This window comes from Podarcis muralis, chromosome 10, assembly GCF_964188315.1.
Source record: "Podarcis muralis chromosome 10, rPodMur119.hap1.1, whole genome shotgun sequence".
In the NCBI taxonomy this organism is placed as follows: domain Eukaryota; kingdom Metazoa; phylum Chordata; class Lepidosauria; order Squamata; family Lacertidae; genus Podarcis; species Podarcis muralis.
The window spans coordinates 11,758,890-11,783,628 of NC_135664.1; the positions used below are offsets into that span (position 1 = coordinate 11,758,890).

At 42.3% G+C, this 24,739-nt stretch overlaps 1 protein-coding gene across 1 annotated transcript in view; it reads left to right on the forward strand.

Moving 5' to 3' along the window:
• The first annotated feature begins 1,406 nt into the window (after positions 1–1,406).
• Positions 1,407–24,739, forward strand: part of TAFA5 (TAFA chemokine like family member 5) — a 279,463-nt gene continuing 256,130 nt past the window's right edge. Inside the window, 1 exon segment of the mRNA XM_028745723.2 lies at positions 1,407–2,977. Coding sequence (XP_028601556.2) covers positions 2,866–2,977 — 112 coding nt within the window. The 5' untranslated portion in view covers positions 1,407–2,865.

The window sequence follows — 24,739 nt, forward strand, 5'->3', positions numbered from 1 at the left end:
GGTCCGAGGCCTCACCGCAGCAGGAGTCCCTTGATAGCTGGGGGAGATGGCCTGGGCCACGCCCCCTGGGCCAGTTGGAAAAGGCCCTGGAAGGGAGCAGGCCCTGCAGTCCTCACCCAGCCGATGGTCCGAGGCTTCCCTGCTGCAGGAGTCCCTTTATAGCTGGGAGAGATGGCCTGGGCCACGCCCCCTGGGCCAGTTGGAAAAGGCCCTGGAAGGGAGCAGGCCCTGCAGTCCTCACCCAGCCGATGGTCCCAGGGCTTCCAGGGCACAGGACCAATCCAGCCTGCAGGCTGTGCCCAGAGAGGACAAGCCAGAGAAAGGAAGGAAGGAGGGAACCTTCTCTTGCTTGCACGTTCCAAATTGTACCTCCAAGTGTACCTATTTTCTAGGGGCAGTCCTGGGTTTACAGAAGCCGGTTTCCATTTAATCCCAGAATGCTCTACTTTTCCTTAGGATACCCCTATTTTCGCTGGAGAAATGTTGGGTGGTATGATAGGACGTGAAGGACAGATCGTGAAGTTGAGGCTCCAGTACTTTGGCCACCTCATGAGAAGAGAAGACTCCCTGGAAAAGACCCTGGTGTTGGGAAAGATTGAGGGCACAAGGAGAAGGGGACGACAGAGGATGAGATGGTTGGATAGTGTTCTCGAAGCTACAAACATGAGCCTGACCAAACTGCCGGAGGCGGTGGAAGACAGGAGTGCCTGGTGTGCTCTGGTCCATGGGGTCACGAAGAGTCGGACACGACTAAACGACTAAACAACAACAACAACAAATGATAGGACGTCCCTGTTTTCATAGGAGGGTATGACATTATGCAACCCCAAGCAAATGAGATAAATAACTAAACAACCTTCAGAAGACATCTGAAGTGTGCCTTGTATAGGGAAGGGGTGTTATTGTTGTTATTTTTAAATCTTTAATATTCTATTATGTTTTTATACAGTATAGGAAGCCTCCTAGAGTGGCTGGGGCAACCTAGTCAATGGGCGAGGTATAAATCACATTATCATGGAACAGCAGAGAAATGTTGGGAGGGTATGTAAGCGGCAGGCGAGGTGGGGCCGCTGGTTCGATGGACTTCATTTGGGGACCCCTTCCCCTTTTAACCAGCCCCTCTTTTCCAGTGCTAGGAGGAAAAACTGCTATGCTGGGCGGATCCCCGCTCTGTTTCACTAGCAGCAGCCCCTTTTTTTCTGCGGCAGGCAGAAAGTGGCAGCGTTGGAGCAGACTTTTTTTAAAAAACAACAACAAACAGGTTCTTTAAAACGTGCGCCCCGGCACCGAATGCGTCGCGACGCGCGCTTTTGCAAAGGCGCGTTCAACTTTGCGCGCAGTTCGGCCTCCAGGGAGGAGGGGGCCGCTTCCCCGTCCGCGCGCACACGCGCGGCGCGTGCGGTGTGATTCTTTTGAGGCGCCCACCCCCGCCAAAAAAGCCGCAGCCGGGAGAGGAGGAGAAGGAGGGGACGCAGCGCGCGAGGCGAAGCCGACGACAAGCAGCCGCGTGCAGTCCGAATTTGGAGCGCGCGCGCGCGGCGCTTGGCGTCTCTCCCACTCGCGCTCCAGCCGTCGCCAAAGCGGGCGGGAAAAGACAAGAAAAACAGAGAGAGAGAGAGAGAGAGAGAGAGAGAGAGAGAGAGAGAAGAGGGCGGGAACGGGACGCAGGCTTCGCCCTCGGAGCCCCCTCCTCACTATATATATATAAAGCAAAACAGTGGCAGAGGAGGAAGAGGCGCTGTCGGGCAAGCGCTCGGTCGACGGAACTGCCAGCTACGAGGGCAGAAGGAGCGGATAGCTGTAGGAGGACGGGAATTATCCCATTGCGGATTGAAGACGGAGCGAAGAAGGGCAAGGCGCCCGGGAGAAGGCGGCGGCCAGGGGGCTCCGTCGCGCGCGCCCTGACTTGACCCAAAAGGGTGAGGGAGGGAGGGAGGATACGCGTCGTCGCCGTCTGTTGCGGAGGGCGAGCCAGCACCTGTGGGCGCGGCCGCCCCACCTCCTCCTCCTCCTCCTCACCGAGGACAGCTGCGGCCACCACAGCCGCCACCGGGGTCCGCGAGGAGGCTGACGACTCTACAAGTGCCGAAGGGAGGCGGCGAGGGAATGCGGAGGGCCCTCGGATAATACCGCCCGGAGGGGTTCCGAGCAGCTCCGCCGGCATCTTCTCCCGCCAGGTTCGCTGGAAGGATGCGCCCGCTTCTTCTCTTCGCCTCGTGGAGTTACGACGTCTCTTCCCCGGTCTTGGCGTAGGGAGACGCCGCTGGCTGGCTGGCTGGTTTGCGCGCGCGCGCGTGTGAATGTGTGCGAGGCGGTCGTTTGCGTGTCGGCCTGGGTCCCGTTCCCCCGTCGCAGGACTCGCGAAGACGTGCCTCTCGCCGACGGGGAGGCTGGACCGCGAGGCATCCCCGGCGCACAGGGGAGTCGCCTGGCCGATCTGTTCTGCTGGAGCCTCCCTGGATTCTCCGTAAAGGGGCGAATGATAAAAATAATGAGAAGATGCTGATTTTGGACGCCGAAGCGAAATAACTTTGCCCCTCCCGCGAAACCAGTGCTCGCCCCTTCGAAAGAGAAGGAGGAAAGTTGCAGTGTTTCCACCCCCCGCTTCCTCGCTTCCCAATGAATCGGAGAAAGAGGTAAAAAAATGTGCCATGGCTACGTTGGGCTGAAGATGCTCCTCGCTGCTTGTGGATGCTGAACCCGAGGTCGGCCTGGAAGATGTTTCTCTTTGGGATTACACGTGGCGAAAGGCGGTCACTCGGAGGGAGAGCTGGCTGGTGGTGAGACTCACCTGACCCGCCCTGCCCTCCTTGTTTTGTATCTGTTTTGGGCTTTTTTCCTGCACTGGGGGACACAGTGGTTTCAATGGCTCCATCTCCCAGGAGAATCAGCAGGAAAGATGCCAATGCTTTGCCAAGCGCGTCCTCAACTTTCTGGGCAATTATGATCTTGGTTGGCCTCCTCATCGCCTACTGCAGTAAGTAACAGCCGCAGCCAGATGGCAAATCCACTTCCTTTTTGGCTTGGGCGGTTGGTGGGTTTTTTCTTCTTCTTTGGGAGGTGGGGATAACATTATGCCTGAGAGGCCAAGTTGTCAAAACACACACAATGTGCTAATATTAAACTATGGTGCCAAGCAGTCCATCCCACAGAGAGGAAGCTCTGTGAGATGCTCTTCCTTCTCTTCGAAACACTTTAATGCTAATAATAAGAAATGTGGAAAGCCTGTGTTTCCTATTGGAGGATGTGAGCACACCAGTGGAATTCTTGCCTTGATGGTACTTTGTTTACTCCTGTAATTGCAAGCCTGTTTTTCTTTCACCTGTCTTGGTCCAGCCCCCCACCTGTGCTTCATTGTAGATCGATACCTGCGCTGAGTTTCACTTGCTCTTGTGACAGATGTCCTGGTACCACTAGCATCATTTATGGCTCGACACATAGCAATGGAATTATCTGGCTGAAAAACTGCAGTAGGACAAAACTAGAATGTCCTTAGCATCGTTCTGGAAAGACTGTTACCAGTGCCCTAAATTTTTTTAAAAAAAATATATATGCTAGTTTCAGACTTCTTAAAACTAGGAGCTGAGTATCTGTAAGTGAAGGGTTGTGCATTGTTGATAGATAAGATGTGCTTCATTTATAAAGGCCAGTCTAAGGCTGAAGTCATACACTGCAAAGCTTACAGTTCTGACCAGTGACAGTTTTTGTACAAATATGAACATATTTGGTATGGCTGAAGGGGGGGGAGCTGTATTTGATCTGAATTGAAATTGATTTGAAATGCAGTTTCCTTGGTGTGTCAGAAAATGATGCAGTTGAGCACTTGTGTCATTCTATAATCCTATACACTTACCTGAAAGTAAGTAAGTACTGTGGAGCTTAATAGGACTTATTTTTGAGAAGGTGGGAATAGGATTGCTCTGTTGGTCTTCCTTATATCTCCCCCCCCTTAATATTAGCTATTACAGTATTTTTAATCCATGGTGGTTGCAAAACTCACTCAGTACAGTATGTTACTGAGATCCTTTCATGGAATAATTCTTAGGTTGAAGTACAATATAGAGTACAAAAGTCATGCTGCAGCCTATGCTTAGGTTACCGGGAATAGAAATAGTGTTGACTTTCAGAAGTGTGTCTATTGTATCCCATACACTTTTTGTTTTGTGCACTCTCTCTCTCTCTGAACCTTTTGTGGGATACGTCATCCAGGGCTGTAAGGAAGCTGAAGTGAGCTGTGATGCTTCATGTCTTTGTAATGAATTCCATTACAGTTGGAATCTTCTGTCATTGGCTCTATAAAAGAGACTCGTCCTAATTTCCAAACATTCTAGTAGCACTTGACATTTCATCGTTTAAAACCATAATGTTCATTCAGTTTGTTGATTTCCCCCTAGGCTTTCAAGTTTTTTTTTAAAAAAAAATATTTCCATTTGTAAGCATTCAGCGACATGATTTCCTGTGTGTTTTCCTGGATTTTCATTGGGACTTACTTCATGTTTAGAGTTTATGGGATTGTAGCTCAAGTGTCCTTTGGGACCAATAAATATATTGGAAATTGCAAAGAGTACTCTGCGACACTTTAAATTACGCTGTTTAAATATTGTGCTAAACATACATTAGAGAAGCGTGGTAAGAAGGGGGGGCACATGCAGTGTATAGGCATGATATTTCTAAATACCACTGACCAGGATGTTTTCCTGCGCCTACAGAAGGAAAAACTTCAATAACTGTGAGAGAGAGATTTCCTAGAGATTTGATCTAGATATTATGTGTTTTCTTCCCTTAGAATGTGTAACAATAACATTATTGTTTTCATGTCTTTTCCCAGCACATAGATATAAACTACAGACGCAGTCTCATTTGTTTTTGTAAAGGAACAATTCCTGAATAACTTAATTGCAAACAAAACCTACCTTAGTCAACAGGCAGTATATATATTATGCCATTCAACTCTGAGCGAACACCAAGCAGTCTAAAATATATAACATTGCAACAGTCTGCCACTTATATTCTTCACTGACTTGAATGCACAACTTTGGAATGTTGAAGCATAATTTGCATATCACCTGACTGCTATAGTGCTTGAAGTACGTTTTTGGCTTGTCTTTATCCAGGAATAATAATAATCCTGTGCATATCTACTTAGGAGCAAGCTACTTCTTTCTGTGTAAACATGAATGACTATTCCTCTGTAAAAGTGTAAATAGGGAAAAGGTGTGCTAATTTAACTTTAATGAAGCCCCATCACTGTAATAGTATACATGTTTGAAGATTCCCTTCAAGAATTGAAACAGAGGCAGTTTGTTTTAAATGTCTCTTATTCAAATCATTTAAGAATTAGTCATTGGTTATTACTTTTGTGATGCTTGTAACGAAGAAGTGTAAACAATATGAACATTTGCAGCATCCTTAATGTTATGTTCATTAATATAAACACATCAATGCATTTTAAATTGGACAGCTTTAGTCCAAAGTACACAGGCAGTTAAATTACAGCAAATTACCCAAAATACAGACTTCATATGATGGATAAGTAAAAGATTGAAGTAACCTTTCAACATAATTCAAAGTGTTGCTTCTCTTATTCCTTTCTCTTTTCTCCTCTATTAAGGTATGTTCCTATTCTGGGTATTTTTTAATGAAGAAGTGAAGCAGATAAATTTAGCTTGTAAAAAGTGTTACAAAAAGCATTTAAATCCACACACCACTAATTATAATGCTATTTATTGTTTACTTTATTGACATGATAGCTGTTACTTGTATGCCCTAAGATGATAATCTTATCGTTTCTCTTCTGCCACCCCCTTAAAATTCTGGCTTATAGTTAAGGATAGTGGCTCCACCCAATGGCTGAAGCAGAGACCTGTACTAGACCAATTAGGTTAGTTGCTATAGTGATAAAGCTTTGTCAGGCATTTCCTCTGGAGGGAAAAAGACCCAGAGTTAAGGCGGCTCTAGGTGGGAGGCAGTGGCAGAAACTAGGGAAAAAATAACTGTGATAAAATATTTTAAAATGTGCTTGCTTGTGAAAGATCCTGTAATATTCCATTTTCAAAAAGCAAAACGATGCACTTAAAACCCTACTCTTTTAATGTGTTGAGTAGCTTATCAGACTCTTAAAGATGTCTGATCTTGCCATGATTAACATATGTTGTAATTGCATCTTGTCTGGGCTTCTGCAATGTGCTTTGTGTTGGACTACCTTTGAAGCACTGTTTGGAAACTTCAGCTGCTACAGCCTGATTTTTGACCAGGAACAGTTATAGGGAACATGCTGTTCACTGGCTACTGAATCATTTTAGGGCACAATTTAAAGCGCATTAACATAGGAAAGCCTATGCAGCTTGGGACCAGGGTATTTTAAAGACCATCTTCTCCCATCTGAGTATGGAGATCTTCCAAAGGGGCTTTTTCTTCTGTTCTAATATATCTTGAGTTGTGGAACGAGAGGATTTCATCAGTGGCTGTACCCTTGCTTTTGTATCTCTTTTTCCATATGGAGATTTGTTTAGCTCTATTTGTTTTGTTTTGTTTCTTCCAGCAGAAAAGCAATTTTTATTTAGAGAACAAATAAACTATTTTTATTTAGAGAAGGCTTTTGACTGTTGGTTTAATTTGCCTCATTTATTGCTCAGCATATTTTAATCAACTGATATTTGATATGATGACGATTATTGTTCTGAGTAGACTTATCTGCTTCTTATGTGCATGTTTCTATATACATCCTGCACTGACTGCATTTTTACTGTATTGTTAGCTGCCTTGAGTGCCATGCATAGAAAAGCAGAATATAAATTGAAATTATAAACATATTAATGTAGATCTTGTGTAGCTCCAGCAACAGAATGCAAGGTGATTGGCAACTGCCCTCTTAAAATAATCTAATTCTACAAGTTCATTAAATTGTAGTGGCTAGAGAGAAATACTTAATGTGGGCTTGTGGTGCAACAGATCAGATATGTTAATAGTGTGATAAAGTACATGTTTGTAAGTAAAACATATCTACATTGTCAATATTTCCCATTAGCCTAGATAATTGACGTTGAACTATATAGTCAAATAATATAAACTACTTAATTTACAGTTACGTTGCTGATATATTTTTAAGTCCTATCTAGTAAATAAATATTCTGTGTGAGAACAACAGCAATGCTCCAGGAGACAAGACCTGTATGTAACCATCTTTAGAATGCTATAATATTCATCTGCCATGATAGATGCTTGTCGAAGGATGGTCTATGCTACAAATCAGTCCTAAAATGAAAGCCCATATTGTTAGATCTGTATCATTGAAGCTCCACCCCATATAGCTGTTTTAGCTGGTCTTTTAAATTTTTTCTTATTAGTTTTTATTTATCCATTATTTATGCTTAATCAAGTATTCTATGTATATGTTTTAATCTAAGGCTGGTTTTTGCTCCCATTTATTTAATAATTATTCGCTTAGATTCATACTGTTATGCTGTTTATTTAGATGGTTTGCTTGTGCTGGTCTGTGACTGAATAAAGTAAGTTCATTCATTCATAATGTTCACAATAAAGTTGCTGCATATAATTAGTTTTAATTGTCCCTGCACTAGTTCTTACAACTTCTACAGCGTAGTTTCTGCAGCTTGCATGAAGTTCAGGATTTTGGTGCTACACACAGGCAGCCATGTGGAGGCAGACATCATGCATAGAACTTAAAACATGATGTTCTTAAAACACATCATTGCATGGGGGTGAGGAATTCCTTCCTTCCATCATAACTCCAATGTATCCCTCCTATTTTCATCAGACAACAGAAACTGCTAATCACCTACAGTGTTAGAAACTGAAATATGAAAGCTGGGAGCTAAATGGCACCTTAAGCCTAGGTTATGTGCACAACAGCAGAATGTTTAGACGTGCTTTTTTATAACAAGAATACAAAGCTGAAAATGAATGAACGGCAGCTAAAATATTATGTTCTTTTTTCACAAGGTCTAGTTCTTCCCCTGCCCATCCCCCTAATATTCTTAGGAAGGTGTCTTTTCCAGTCTTCGGAGAGTAGCTGGAAGCGGGGAGGCAGAAAAAGGTCCTCCGTTCCTTCCCCTCTGTAGTTTTAATCTGAAATCTTAGGTGCAGTATTGCGCCCAGAGCTCAGAAACTGTTTGCGCTAAGGAAATTCCCGGTTGCAAAATGTGCCTGGAACAATGGGAGTTTCGAGCACTGATCATCTAGGAATTGTGGAACTGAACCATCAATTTCCGTGGAATTTTATGCTGTTCTAGATTATAGTGTTTTCATATTTACGGACACTCTGCGGAGCATCTTCATTTCTGGAGCTTCCAAAAAACCCCGTACACACATGCATTTTCTACTTTTGGAAAGCTGCTTCTGTTTCCTGCTGCAACAATACAGTAGTTCACTGCATTATTTATTCCCCATGCAGAAAGTGAAGATCAGTGATGAAGCTGCAAATTTTATCCCACAGAAGCTCCTTTACCATAGAGATGAAATGGAGAGATTTCGAACCTTTTTAGAGCTGGAACTCAGACTCCCTGCCATTTCATTGCTATCAACTGAAGTCTTTGTGCAGATTGCATGTCCAACTGCATCTATTTTCCCTCTTGCAGCATGAATGAAAGTTCGCTACACCCAGCTCATCTTATTTATTTTTTTAAATGCAGGGCAGGAAATTAAATTGGACAGGATCAGACATAAAACAGCTCTAGTATACTTGTTTGTACAAGCAACCCTACAGTTGCAACACTGGAAATAAAAACTGGTAATGACCGTAGAGTGACATTTCCCTTTGTACAATAGCTAAGTGGTGCAGACATTACCAGAGTGGTGTGGGAGCAATGAATGTAGAAGCATCTAATTGTTTGGCCTTAAATGGAGCATTCCAAACAAATGTTTTAAAAGGTTCATTTTTATTTTATTTTTTTGAGTTTTCAAAATGAAAATTAGCAAAAAGCTTGGGAGATGTTAACAGAATGTTCCGTATCTCCACTTTCTTCTCCCAAGACCTGGAAACATATTGGAGCCTGGAAAGCTTAGTTGGTTAGAGTGTGGTGCTGAGAACACCAAGGTTGCAAGTTCAATCCCTGATGGCTCCATATGGAAGTTAGACTAGATGATCCTCAAGGTCCCTTCCAACTCTACAATTCTATGGAGCAAGTCAGAGACCATATCTTGCTTGTGACTGAAACAAGTATCACCCTTTTTAGAATCTGTTGCAATTTGGGACTGGATAAAAATGGAGTCACCTTACCTCCCACATTCTTTTGTAGATTACTTGGTCCAAAACTGCAGGCACCACAGGGGTGCCTTTGGGTAAGAAACATGGCAAATTCCAGACAAATCCCTCCAGGGGCTTTTATACCAGACACCTTTAGCATTGATTTTGGGGTGGAAAGTTGTAAAAGAATGCAAGAGCCCTTCCAGATCAGGCCAAAGGCCCATGTAGTTCAGCATCCTGTTCTCAAGGTGGTTATCCGTATTCCCATGGAAAATCTGCAAGGAATTTGCTATCTCAAGTAAAACAATTCCCTCTTTGCAAGCTAGACCTGTGAGTTGCAAATGAGGTCTTAATCTCCCCCATCCCCATCCTAGCATATCTCTTAAGTTTAGAGGCATATTTCAAGTTTTGCTCTTGAAAGCTACCCCTGCCAAAGCATTGGGATTTGAGAGTGCCAGTAAAACAATTCCCTCTGATTACAATCTAGGCCTGCCCATCACAATGGAGCTCTTCTTCTGCACCCTCTCCCTACTCTGGTGTTCATTCTCCCTTCCCCATCATCTCAACCTGGCATGATGTCTGGGTTGCTGAGCAGCCACAAAGCTGTCCCTCCTTTCAGTTGTGCTGCCATATAGAGATCCTACTTCACTTCTGGGAAGTACAAAACATTGCTGAGGCATGCCATTATTTTGCCATACATCTGTATTACCTCTGGGGCAAACAGTAGCTTTCCTGTACCATGATTCCAGTCCAGAAGAGGCCTCTCAGCTTTCTGTTAAGGAAAATATGAAAACTCCTAAACATTCTATTTAAAACAGGGAAAACTGAAGTTAAGCATGTTCTCCTTCATGGAGAGCACGTGTTGCAGTGGGGGCTGACAAATCACCCCACTGTTACTGGGCGGGCAAAAGAAGTAGTTGGCCACTGTTGTGATTGGGCTTCCCTTGTTGTTGGGTAATGTTAATGTTAATGTTAATGTTGCCATTTTATGACTGACAGCCTGAAGTTTTAAAACCCCTGAGCTTCCTCTTTCCGCTGCGTGCATCGGATTGCCCTCCCTCCCTCCCTCCCTATATTTAGGGTTGTTCGTGTTGACCTTGCTATGCCTGTCATGCGGTCGTCTGCTCTTGGGGCAGGGGCCCGGTAAGAATTTTGTCCATTTGGCTGATTGGCTGGGGCCATTTGGTTTTTGCCTACTGCATAGCAAATCGTCACAACTTGTAAGGTTGTGGTTAACCATTAGGTCCAGTCGTGACCGACTCTGGGGTTGCGGCACTCATCTCGCTTTATTGGCCGAGGGAGCCGGCGTACAGCTTCTGGGTCATGTGGCCAGCATGACTAAGCCGCTTCTGGCAAACCAGAGCAGTGCACAGAAATGCCGTTTACCTTCCCGCAGGAGCGGTACCTATTTATCTACTTCCACTTTGACATGCTTTCGAACTGCTAGGTTGGCAGGAGCTGGGACCGAGCAATGGGAGCTCACCCCGTCGCGGGGATTCGAACCGCCGACCTTCTGATCGGCAAGTCCTAGGCTCTGTGGTTTAACCCACAGTGCCACCCACGTCCCAAGGTTGTGGTTAGGCATTCGTTTTTTGATTTGGTTGGTGGAGGGGCATGGATTGGCTCTGCCTGCCCCTCTAATTGCTGCTGCTGCAAGGGTATTCCATTAAAGGAATACAGGGGCTCGCCATTGCTTTTGTTGGAACCCTGTCAAGGGGCTAGGGTCATGCAGGAGCCCCTGGGAGCATTTGGGGAAGGCTGAGGGCAGGTTCCCTGCTCCGTTGCTATCCCCAAAATGCTTTCCCCTTTTCTGACTTTCACGGCTGTGCGAAATGTCAGTCTGCCCCCATCCGGGGTCAGATAGTCGCAACCAATGCCTAAGCAACCACTCACATTTTTTGTATTTTAATCAAGTTGTGGCCAAAATTATGCCAAAAACCTTACACAAAAATTCTGAGTGAATTGTGTGTTTATTTGTTGGGGACCTCGACACGCAATGCTCTTAGATGTATAATATTGCCAGATTGGCATTGGAAGGGGGTCTGCAGCACTAGTTCCCATGCAGCTGAGATATTGCTTTGGGGAACAGTATGAACGGCCAAGGGATACTGTTATATCTTGTTAGATTTAAGCAAGGCTCAGTTTTGGAAAAGGTGTGGGAAAGGCATAGCATTGACATAGTATATAATGAAATGTGAACATTTGCCGTTTCCAATAAGCTGAATTGAAACTACTAGTGTCCTTTGTGTAGTTTGTTGAAAGGCTTTCTTGATACAAGGTCACCGTTGTCTTATGCCAAATACAAGAAAGTGCTCTAGGAATAAAACATTGGGTAAAAAAAATCTCTTTTTTTTAGTAATGTTTTTGCCTTCTTCTGTGCCACTACCTTTCTACAGGGGAACCCTATTACAATACTTTTGCTATATACATATCCATATTTTTCTTCTCTCTCTCTCTTTCTCCCCTGCCTGAATACACATCAGTTTTTCCTTTTCAGTCTGTTTCTCAGTCAAGCTTATTATAGATATTATGATGATGATCATTTTATCATATTAGAAAAGCAAATCATAAAAATGCCCATATCTTTTATGAGACATCCCAGCTGCTCTTTTTAAAAATAAAAATAAAAAGGGGGCATACTTTTGAATTAGAAAAGGTACTTTAAAATTAATGACCTCTGCAAAATGCCACCTGTCAGGCACGGCATCCAAACTGACATTCAAAATATTCTGGGGAGAAAGGGCGAAGCAGTTGATTATGTGTTAATGTATAGTATGATAACCAAGGTTAATTTGAAGAATTCCTTTTGCACATGCCCTCAGTTCTCATCCATCTAATCTTCAGTAGTCGGAAAGGCATTATCTTTAAACAGGTGCACAATGTTTGCTCTTTACCCCTCAATTACCAAAACTGTTCTTGCAAACATGGCTAAAGAAGGAAGGTTGTGGTTCGAGGACCCGATCCCCGCTTTGTGGAATGAAGACACAGTGTATAAGGTTAATGGGCAAGAAAAGGCCACGACTTTATTGATTACAGCAAGTGAGAAGGTATTGGCTTAGGCATTGGACCACGACAGATTGACTCGCGATGAGAAGGTGAAAAGTGAGGCGGAATATCTGATGCAGCGGTACCTTAAACCGCAAACCACGCCCCCTCCAAGCCACCTGGTTGGGCGCTTACCTGTGGGCCTGGTGCGCCAGCCAGGAGAGTGGGGCAGGGGGCATAATGCCCCCTGCGTGACGCAGAAATCGCATCCCGCCCACAACACCTCCCCTCTTGGAGGAGGAGAGGCTTTTCCAGGTGTCAGGGACAGACTGGCCACTGAGAAATGGTGGCATTAGGGGGAATCGTAGGCATAAAATCCACACAGAAACACATCATTGCTTGTTTTAACTTGCTTGTGGGAACGACTCAGAGGCTGTGAAAGAAGGAAGGTTAACAACAGAAAGAATTGGAGGAACCATTGGAAGTGACTATGAAAAGCAGTATGAGATGATCAGAACCCTCCGAACTTGAAGCATGGGAAGTCCTATTAAAATTTTATAATTTGGCAGAATATTCAGATTATTTTATATGTACAGTGGTACCTTGGGTTAAGTACTTAATTCGTTCTGGAGGTCCGTTCTTAACCTGAAACTGTTCTTAACCTGAAGCACCACTTTAGCTAATGGGGCCTCCTGCTGCTGCCGCGCCGCCAGAGCATGATTTCTGTTCTTATCCTGAAGCAAAGTTCTTAACCTGAAGCACTATTTCTGGGTTAGCAGAGTCTGTAACCTGAAGCGTATGTAACCTGAAGCGTACCACTGTATATGTATAATTTGGAATATTTCATGTGATTTGATTGGATTGTTAAAGTGGAAAATTTAATAAAAATGAATTTATTTATTTTTTAAAAAAGAGAAGTGGTGGCAATATAAATACTTTTTAGAACATCTGCCCATAAGCAGAGTTTCTGTGGGAGGATAATTTCTTGCAAAACCATCTATCCTGCTCATCATTTTTTGCTTCCGTTTGTTTCATGGTCCCATTGTTTCTGCCCTACCTAGAGTAGGTTTAGGAAGCCTTGCCCTGAGTCCAATTTGGCTTCAGAAGTGATCCATGCAGCATAAAAAATGGAGACAAATCAAAATGAGAATCCACCCCCCACTCTTGTTTTGGAATCCTTTGTGTTTTAAAAAGAATGCCACCAAACAGCTGCTGGGAATACAATTGCTGCAAGTAAACTTGCCTCAGATTTCACCTTTGTTCAGGCTCTTCAATCATAGAAATGTCTCCAACTTTGCACCTTCCAAACAAGGGCTTTTCAGCTGAGCAAGTAGCCTGTATAAAATTATAGGGCTTGGGTTTTCTATTTCTGTTCTAGAAGATTGTAAGAGCTGTTTGACAGTGGAATTTGCTGCCAAGGAGTGTGGTGGAGTCTCCTTCTTTGGAGGTCTTTAAGCAGAGGCTTGACAACCATATGTCAGGAGTGCTCTGATGGTGTTTCCTGCTTGGCAGGGGGTTGGACTCGATGGCCCTTGTGGTCTATTCCAACTCTATGATTCTATGATTCTGTGTGTTGGTGTCTCTGGATAACTGTACCATTACCATTTTCCAGACTGTCCTTGCATGAGAATAGGACTTGTTCTACAGCATTGAATAATAAACAATGAACTGACCTTACATTGTACTGTCATCTTACCTTGTATATTTCTATTTTGTGTCAAATTTCATTGCTAATGGGAATTAAGGAATGGTTCACAATGTATGGTCATTATTTGATGCGTACAGTGTCACGTATGAATGAGCCGTTTCAGAATTTGAAGGAGCTATTTCTGAATCTGAGATGCCTCATTCAGATGTGCAATTTATAACACCAAAGTTATAACTTTAATTTCATTCCACATGTCCAATTCAGTGCTTTCTTAGAGCATTTTAGTTCACACATTCAGCTGCCACCTCAGTGGTCCTGTGAAGAAAGATCAAGTGATATATGTTCATCTCGCCTTTATAATATTGGTGTGTGTGTGTGTAAACACTGATGATAGTAGAGAAAATGATTTTTTTTAAGATAAGACTCGTGACATGTTGTAGTACTCTTTTAAAACTTTACTATATTTATTATAGGCCTATAAATAACGTCTTCATGACACATAGAGGAAAAATTATATAGCCAACCATAGTATTTCTGTTTCTATTTAGGGTTGTGATGAGAAACGAAGCAGTCATACCAGATGGCATTTGAGGTTGTGTGTGCATGAATGACACCATATATGAATTAATCATTTCCACCCCCATTTATATTGAGCCAAATACCTAGGACTGACAATTTAGTTCATTATATGATCATTCTTGCTTCCATGGAAACTGATGCTCCACAGTCTAAGAATGCCACCGTGTGTGTGTGTGTGCATGTTTAGAGGTACCTCTTTATTCCTTTTCTCTTATCTATATTTATGACATTCCTCCTATTGCAAGATGTGCATGTACCAATTAATATTAATTTTATAAACATCACTTTGAAGTATATAGGAGCAACAGCTTGGTTGCTTAAGCTTATTTTAATTTTTTTTTTTTTTTGAGTGGCTAAGTGAGGGTTGGGTCAAATGTAGACTGAACCTACTACAGAGGAAGTCAGGCCATTGGTCCACCCAGCACAGAGACTGGCAGCTGTTCTCCAGGGTTGCAGTCAAGTGTTTTCCACAGTCTTACCTGGACATGCTAGAGGTTGTATCTGGGACTTTCTGCATGCAAGCCAGATTCTCTACTACTGAGCTACAGCTCCTCTTCAAATTTGGGATTACACATTTGGGATTAAGAGCAGTAGACTCGTAATCTGGTGAACTGGGTTCGATTCCCCGCTCCTCCACATGCAGCTGCTGGGTGACCTTGGGCCAGTCACACTTCTTTGAAGTCTCTCAGCCCCACTCACCTCGCAGAGTGTTTGTTGTGGGGGAGGAAGAGAAAGGAGATTGTTAGCCGCTTTGAGACTCCTTAGGGTAGTGATTAAGTGGGATATCAAATCCAAACTCCTCCTCCTCCTCTTCTACTTCTTCTTCTTCTTCTTCCTCTTCCTCTTCCATTGTCTTCTGCAAAGCAGTTTCTTGTGGGTGAAACAGCAAGCTATGCTTTGCCTCAAGCCTGGATGAGGAGGAGCAAATTGTGAATATATGAACCTGAGGCTCCTTGCAGGCTCATCATCAGAGCACTGGGCATTATGTCTAAACAAGCCCAGAGTGTTTGTCTAACGAAAAAAATTATAAAGGATAATATTACATTCAACTTAAGTGTGCATTTAATCTGGAAATTGAATTTCACCATGGTATCCTATTACATCTATGTGCTAGTATGATTATTTAGGTTATGGTGTCCTGAGCTTATTGTAGCCCCTATTTCATTTTATGTACCACTGCTATGCATGTTCAGACTGTTAAGTTTTGAAAACTAATCTTATGTTGTAGTTGATTTCAAAGCCTCAACCCTCTTTTTTGCTAAACCTGCTAAGGACTTCATCTTAATCATGTAGTCTGAGCTTTTCGTAAATCCTGGTTTGATCCTATCTAGTAGGAGGGAAAACACCTCCTCCAGTTTATACTGTTTAAAATTATTTCCACAGGTAAATCAATGGGCTCAGTATCACTACCCCAGTGTTTCCCAACCTTGTGCCTCCAGCTGTTTTTGGACTACAATTCCCATCATCCCTTGCCACTGGTCTTGCTAGTCAGGGATGATGGGAGTTGTAGTTCAAAAACAGCTGGAGGCACAAGGTTGGGAAACACTGCACTACCCTACATATCTGTGAAATCCTGAGGAAGCTTAGCGCCAGGACCAAAACATAAAAATGAATAGGTCAGAACATACTTTAGGCTTGCTGTTGATCTTTCTTTCTGCCTAGGAAAACTTTGTTTCCCCCCAGAATGAAACTCATTCATTGGCATGTAGAAGAATGTTACATTTTTGATTGTAACTTTATTGTTGTTTAGTCGTGTCCAACTCTTCGTGACCCCATGGACCAGAGCACGCCAGGCACTCCTGTCTTCCACGGCCTCCCGCAGTTTAGCCAAACTCATGTTGGTAGCTTCGAGAACCCTGTCCAACCATCTCATCGTCGGTTCTCCCCTTCTCCTTGTGCCCTCAATCTTTCCCAGCATCAGGGTCTTTTCCAGGGAGTCTTCTCTTCTCATGAAGTGGCCAAAGTATTGGAGTCTCAGCTTCAGGACCTGTTCTTCCAGTGAGCACGCAGGGCTGATTTCCTTAAGAATGGAGAGGTTTGATCTTCTTGCAGTCCATGGGACTCTCCAGAGTCTCCTCCAGCACCATAATTCAAAAGCATCAATTCTTCGGCGCTCAGCCTTCTTTATGGTCCAGCTCTCACTTCCATATAGGTTCTTTTCTCTCTCTTCATCTTCAATATGTTTGCATTTTTACTTCATTTTAAAAAATCCAAGTATGTATTTTCACCTGATTGCAATTAGTCCAGAGACAATCTCCTATCTCCTATACGAAGCACAATGTGTGTTTTCTCTCTGTTTGTGTCAGCACCAATGTTTGGCTAAGTAGGTGCTGTATCCCTTCTGCTTTCCATATTAAATCTAAGCAGGCTGCATCTTTGTAGAGGCTAAAGGGCCAAGCACTACTGGCTGATTCATTTCTCAGGTGAGCTGCAATTGTCATCAGTTGTTTGTTTCTGAGTTTGTCAAACCCGGCATCTTAATGTTCTCATCTTTTCAATTCATTTCCTACCGTTTAGTATTGGGAAGACAACGCTTTAACAGTCTTGATTATTTTTATTCCAGATATGTATTTACATACAGGTTAATAACTAAAATATCTAAATATTGCAGAAATTAAAGTTTGTTTTCTTTTTTTAAAAAAAATCAGTAGCTGCTAGCAACATGTTAGCTGCAAATTATCAACACCAGTTATCCCTGCTCAAAGCATTTGGTTCACCCTCTATACCTTTTTCTTTTCATACTGTCAAACTAGGATTATAACTGCCTAGTAAATAAACAAGTTTTGCTTGTTTCTATTTATAAAAACAAAGATGCCGGTTATTTAGCAGGAAAAATGCCTATAGAAATGTTGGGAACAAATTCAAGTTTTCTCTGAATCTTGCAATGCATGATCTTGTTCATCTCATAATTGCTACCAACCTTGTGGCTAATCAGAAATGTTCTGTTCTTTCCCAAGGTTCTAAATTGCTCGATGTGATTTTTGGGGATGTATGGTTTTTGTGCTGCTGCTTGGGAAGTGTGGCTAATTGTGGGGATGATGAAGGCAGTATGTTACCTAGTCAGCAACCCAAGATTCTTTCATTCTACAGATGTTATGCTGGGAGGATGAGATAAGTGGAGGAAACCACCCAGCCCCACGATTCAAGACGAGATAATCCACCCACAGAATAAAGACATGCATTACATGAGTCTGACTAAAACCACACCTAAGAAGAACCTTGGGGGAGGGAAAAAGATTGCATTGGCAAGATAAAGCGCTTACAAAACATTACTGGGTTTTTTGCGTGTGTCCAAATGCTCTGGAACTAGTGTGCAGTCAAACATGTTGTCAGGGAACTGCCATCAGCTCAGAGGCGAGAGGTGGAAGGGCAGTTGGGTTAGAGGGAGCCTCCGAAGATCGTGCGAAGCAGCTCTTCCTCCGGCGAGGAGGGAAACCCCGCCTCCAGTGCGGAAGGGATGCAGGGATCGGAAGATGCTTGAGAGAGCCGCAACATGGAGCCTGAGCAAAGCGCAGAGAGGGGAGGAGAAGGATGGGGGTCGAAAGACTGTTATGCTGGGGAAAGTTTAAGGACCGCCCACTCCCAGATTCTGCTAGCGACTGAGCAGATATGGACTTGAGACGCTCTGCACTGCACAGATAATAAAGCCTGGAAAAGACCAGTGGGAGTCTTGCCTGTTTGTTCTCGAGCAACTACACCGGCACATAACACATGTTTGTTTGTTTCTCAGCTATCTGCATTTGCTTTTGTGAATATCTCCCTGCTTACATGCCACAGCTACACTCCTTGCTGTTGTGGTGTGTGCAACATTCCCAGCCTTCCATGGGAAGGAAATCAGCAAGGCCTTTCTTCTGTAAATTTCAGAAATGAAGCCTTGTCTAAAAGTTGGCCACAGAGAATTAAAGGAAATAAATACAAAACAGCTAATAATTAATTACAAGTGGTTTGCAGGGCAGAGGTGCTTGCCATCCAATACATTCAATATTGCAATCATATCTGCAGTACTAAGCCCTGTGCAAAATGCAACACACAAAAGCTCTGATTTCACCTTTCAGTTTGCATTTAAAGGAGAACCTACCTAATTCACATATTTTTGAATCAACACACGAATCAAAACACAGCTGTCCTTTGAATTTTGCCGTGCTGTTCTCCAGCCAAGTGATTTGCACTAACATGCATATACAGAAACAACATAAAATAAATAAAATAAAATAAAAAATTCCTTCCAGTAGCACCTTAGAGACCAACTAAGTTTGTTATTGGTATGAGCTTTTGTGTGCATGCACACTTCTTCAGATACACTGAAACAGATGTCACCAGACCCTTATATATAGTGAGAGGGTGGGGAGGGGTATTACTCAGAAGGGTGGTGGGAATGGGTGATTGACTGATAGGTGTGGTAAACCTGTTGACGACTGTTAATGACTGCAATTGGTCTTACAGGAAAAAGGAAGGGGTGAGATGGCTAAAAATAGTTTTATTGTGTATAATGAGAAAAGAATCCAATGTCTCTATTCAGACCAGGTCTCTCCATGGTTTTAAGTTTGGTAATAAGTTGCAATTCAGCAACTTCTCTTTCCAGACTGTTTCTGAAATTCTTTTGTAATAAGACATCTACTTTGAGGTGGACCCCGCCTCCCCCAGTCCTCTGTGATTGGTGACATCTACAGTTAATAGCTAAGTCATCAAGTCAAATTTTGCTCTATACATGTTTAGCTTTTTTGCTTCATATTAAAAACTCACAATTTTATTAAACATTCATAATTCATTCCATCTCATAGGCTTGCAGCAGGGGAACAACTGACAGAATCTGTAGGTTGACTGCAGACCACTTGCATTGCTGGCTTCTAGTTTAAAATCACTACATTACATATTGAAATTTCAAAACATTCACTTGTAAAGATAATGAAGTTTTTAAAGGTGACAGTTCAGAGGCAGCATCTACTAAGCAACAGCAGCAATGGGACACAGACACAGAAGGTTGTTACGCTGATCCCAGAGTCAATGGGTTTAGAAGTAATAGCCTTCATTGAATATTGCGATGAAAACATTCATCCTCATGGCTTAGCAACATCATTGCTATTAACTTTATAGCATCGTACCTAAGGAATGATTAAACCAGATGGCATGTTAAACCCAACTGAAAGCGTATAGGCATTTTTACTTTTAAGTTGATAAAAATTAAGTAAAACAACATATGTTCTTACACATCCAAGTTCCTTTAACAACATATTAACTGCTTTCTTTAATATTCTTCTTGGTGATCAGAGACACTATGGTTCCTTCTCTAATCTTTCCACTCTCATAACGTGTTACTAAACTGCTCTTCTCTTGATATTCAAGGAATCGGTAGGAAATGTTTAGAACAATTATTTTTAGGCAATATTCAGGTTTTAGAAACCAATGGATTCATTTGCATTCAAAATAATACTTAATTGACTCATAGGAGATACAGCGTGTACAACCAAGCAAATTATATTTTATGCAACAGATGTTTAGAAGAGAATAACAAACATCCTATTTCCTGTTATTGGTAGTGACCTGTCACTTGTAATGCCATAACACACAATAATGCTATGCTGAAATTCTAATTATACTTCAAGTTCTTCCGGATTGCAAAAGAGGGAATGTTGCTCAGTAGTAGACCATATGTTTCCCATGGAGTTAGGAGAGGCTAAGATACAGTAAAACATTTTATTTGTACAAAGATGGTCTAACATGAAGGAGTGGAAGTAGACAACATTTTCTAAAAAGCAAGCCTATAACCCTTTGACCCCTTCAATGGCATATATACTCTTTCTTTAGTTTGGAACGCCTGTTGCTTTATTTTGTGTCATAAACCAAGTAGAGACTACCTTGATATCTTTTCACATTGCAAGCTAGTTCTAAAGTGTGGTGCAGAATTCATCAACAACATACAAAGGCTGTTCTACCTGTTCACAAAGAATTTTGCTGTGGAATTATTCAGGGATGCCCCCATTTTAGAATGTGTGTAACACCTTTGAAAGTTCCTTAAACTCGTTGAAGATAGAAAGGTAGTATATTTGGATAAAAGACTCAAACTCTTACATGTTTGTTTTCATCCTGGAGTGAGTTTGAATGAAGCATCTTTTCCATTCTCCACCTGCATTTTGAAAAGGATACAGTCCACAGCTAACTGGCTTTCGTGCTGCTCCTATTTCCCAGCTTCCTCAGGCCCAGTGCATTCCTGTCAGCTGAGAAGCATGTTGCCTGTGCTCAAATGGGGTTGGGAGGTAGGGAGGCTTTTGATAAAATCCACAAGTCTTTCCCCTACTCCCTGGTAACCTGCTAAAATAGTAGCTGGTTGGAGGGGTCTTTTCAGCTCCCTTTAATTAACTATACAGGGGTACCTCGGGTTAAGTACTTAATTCCTTCCGGAGGTCAGTACTTAACCTGAAACTGTTCTTAACCTGAAGCACCACTTTAGCTAATGGGGCCTCCTGCTGCCACCGCGCCGCCGGAGCACGATTTCTGTTTTCATCCTGAAGCAAAGTTCTTAACCTGAAGCACTATTTCTGGGTTAGCGGAGTCTGTAACCTGAAGCATATGTAACCTGAGGTACCACTGTATACAGCTAATAGTATATAGCTAATGGGGCCTCCCGCTGCCGCGCAATTTCTGTTCTCATCCTGAAGCAAAGTCCTTAACCTGAGGTACTATTTCTGGATTAGCGGAGTCTGTAACCTGAAGCGTCTGTAACCTGAAGCATCTGTAACCCGAGGTACCACTGTAGTTTATGACGCAACTTGGCTGAGTTGGTTGTTCTGTCCTCTAGGTGCCCTGAGCTTGGTCTGCTTTGATACAGGTGCAGCTGAGAAAATAGTGGAAGACTATTAGGTCTATGTACCTGCCTGGACTTCTCTCCAAAAGGGAAAGGAAGAGGAACGTAACTAGAGGAAAGGTATTCTGTGGGGTCTGGAGCAAGAAAAAACATCCTCCTAGATTGTTAATTACACCGATGGGTTTTGGAGAAGCAAGTTCTCATAAACCCAAAACAGTAACTTTATGTGTCAGCATTTGTCTATGCATAGGAACATCACCATTCTGTTGCTTTAAAAACATTATGTGTGCAATTGTTAATCAGTATATAGTTTGGTTCCTCATTGTTGATGAAAGCCCTGTCTGTAGAACTGGATCAGGGCTAGTCAAGTAGTTATGTGTTTATAGTTCTTAATGGAAATGACATTTAATTCTGCAGTGCTTGCTATATCAAATATCATCCTGGAACTACAAAAAAACCTGAATTGCTCATTGGAAAGGAACCGAAACAAAAGGATAATATACCCTTTTAAATTTTCCTCTGGACGGTATCCAGAAGGAATTTAAAAGATGAACAGGTTTTGTTGAAATCCCCAATGCTGAAGTAAACTTCAACATGCAGGGTAAATTCAAAGTGTCACTTTTCCCCACCTGCTTAATGGTGTCTCAAGGCATAAAGGAGTCTGTGAAAAAAAATATGATATGTGCTCAGATACTGAAAGTGCAGATTTAAAATACTACAAATTACCCACACAGAGCTTGATGCCATCAAAAACCAGTTTACCATAGTGCCCTAAATAAAATGACCACAGGCTACTTTCTTAAAATGGGAAAATTAACATTAAATCAAAAGAGACAGAGTAATTTTTAATGCCGCTTGAGAGGCCATCTATATTCTGAACTGATGGAAAGTATGCTTTTGCGCAGTGACAAAAGGTAAATGATTTTGAATTAGATTGAATTTAAATTTCATTACAAATTTGCTGGAGACAGGAGGATTCACTGTTCCTCTTTTCTCTCACTTTCACTTCTAATAATTCTAATGCCCTAATGTATTTATTACACTATGATTTAAAAATAACCAAGGGTGCTTCTATTCAAAAATAAACAGATTTGGCTTGTCTGTGAAATAGACTTATGTGTAGACGGAAGCCTTTTAACAATTCCAGAAAGCTCTTGAGTTTCACATTGCTTATGAAATGATAATGCAAGTGGATTTAGCATTTCTATATCTGCAGGCTCAAGCTTACTCAGTTGTACCAAGGCAGCTTAAACTAATATCTAATCTTCTTATGGAATTGTTTCGCTATAACAACAGGATAGCTTACAACGGGCTTGAACCACCAGATGGTTGTTTGGGAAGAGCTGAATGGAAGATGGGAGTTGCACAACTTAAGGAATATCTAATTACATTCCTCCATGTGCTTATCATTTTTATGTTTGAAACGGCATGGCAAGAAAGAATGATGAAACCAGAATTTTCACAGTTGTCCATCTTAGTAGTTTAAAAGCACATCTTCTGTAATTGTTTGTAGGAAGCTGCAAGGGTAGAAAGAACAGTACTTCAAAGTAAGTACTTTAACACTTTATCAGCATCGCTATGAGTATGGAATAATGATGTGGAAACATAATTTGCTCTTAGTAACAAAAAAGCTAATCAAACTTGAATATTAGTGTATTCAGCTAGCATTTCCTGAATTTTATTCTGCTTTTACAATTAAAACTAAAGGTAAAGGACCCCTGACAGTTAAGTCCAGTCGCGAACGACTCTGGGGTTGCGGCGCTCATCTCGCTTTACTGGCCAAGGGCCCCTGTCAATGGCATGGGTACCCTCAGAAAACTGCCTATGGTGTGGTGCAACCCTAAAAATCCCATACCCCTATAATAGGTGTAATTCATTAGCATACCTTATCCTACCTAACCAGTTCCCTGGTCAGTTCTGTCCAAGAGCTGATGTTAAATGACTTTTTCCACCAGTTGGTCTCAAATGTGACAATGCTTTCAAGAAAATTAACAGGTATAATTAATTGTGTGTGGAGTATCTGAGTAGTCAAGACTCATTTGTTAGATTTCCAACACTACCTGTTTCCAAGCAGATGAGTTATAATTTGCAAAAGCGAGTAGTAGTATTGAGTCTTATAGTCTCTGAGTCTTATATTCTCTGTAAACATCTTTAAGTTTCATGATAAATATCAAAGCCTGCCATAAAATAACAAAGAAGATAGAATCTCACCCTCAGGTACTTTAGAGATTTGCTCTCAATCTTACTGCAGTTTTAACCATGGGGTTGGTTAATATCTCTAGGTGACTTCGTTAAATTTTCTTTCCTGAAAATACTTTGACAAAGATGAATTTGAAATCCATTTTGGATCTTGCACAGGTTGACTTCTGTTATTTTAATGAACAGCAGATATGGTCTTATATTGGAAGTCGAACAGAATCTGTTCTGGAAGTCCGTTCGACTTCCAAAACATTCAAAGACCAAAGCACGGTTTCTGATTGGCTGCAGGGAGCTCCTGCAGCCAATCGGTAGCCGCAGAAGCCCTGTCAGATATTCAGCTTCCAAAAAGAGTTCACAATGCAGTTACTGGACTTTTTCAGAGCAGGAACAATGATGCCACTAGCCAGATGATCCTTATTCAGGCAAATGAAAGAGGTGATAATGAGCCTTTCAGTTTTGTTTGTGACAGATTAGCATAAGAGCATCTAGAAAACGAGTTGAATAATCAAGCAGTCACCAGCTTTTCCTTTACAGAGCTTCTACTTCTTGCTAGCAGTTTAACACTTCTTTGCAAGATAGATTGGACTTCTAATTAAAAACTAGAACTTATAAGTCACTTACTCTCAGCAGCTAGGAGTGTCATAATGTCAGGAATGAGCCATCTCCCAGTGGAACTTTACAGCCAGCTGCAGAATACGGGAAGGAACAGAGAGGTTAAGATTTAATGCAGGCTGAGCAGAGGCCAGAGCTGCTAGCGTCGACTCCCTCTGACTTTGGATGGCCAGTTGGCAAGGGAACAACTGAGAGTGGGCTGGAACACAGCCAAAGCTCTCAGGAAGCTCAAAACAGGTGCAAACAGACACAGAGTCAGTCTTTCGGAACAGGAACAGGTTGGAAGAGTCCGAAGAGTCAGCAAATGGGAGGGCTGCTGGACAGTAAGCAAAACAAGAGACGTAAAGGGTGAAGGTTCAATATCCTCTGTAGGAATTGGAAAGAGTCTTCAGAAGGCTCATCTTGAGTGAGAATGTCGGCAGCCTTGTTAGAGCTGTCCAGAGCTATCTGTTTTTGCAATAAATCCTCCTTTTTAATTACCTACTCTTACTGTGTTATCAAGCTGGGAACCTGGACTCCTGACACATAACCAAACACTGGAGGGATTTATCTGGAGTGTCCATGGACCACTGGTACCAAACTGTATGGGAAACTGCCCTACTAGAAAAACTATAATGGGGACAAACAAAGGAGGATGCCTTTACCCCTTTATCATACACACAGGCCAACAAGACAATGACTGATCCCATCACACAAGGTACAAAATAAC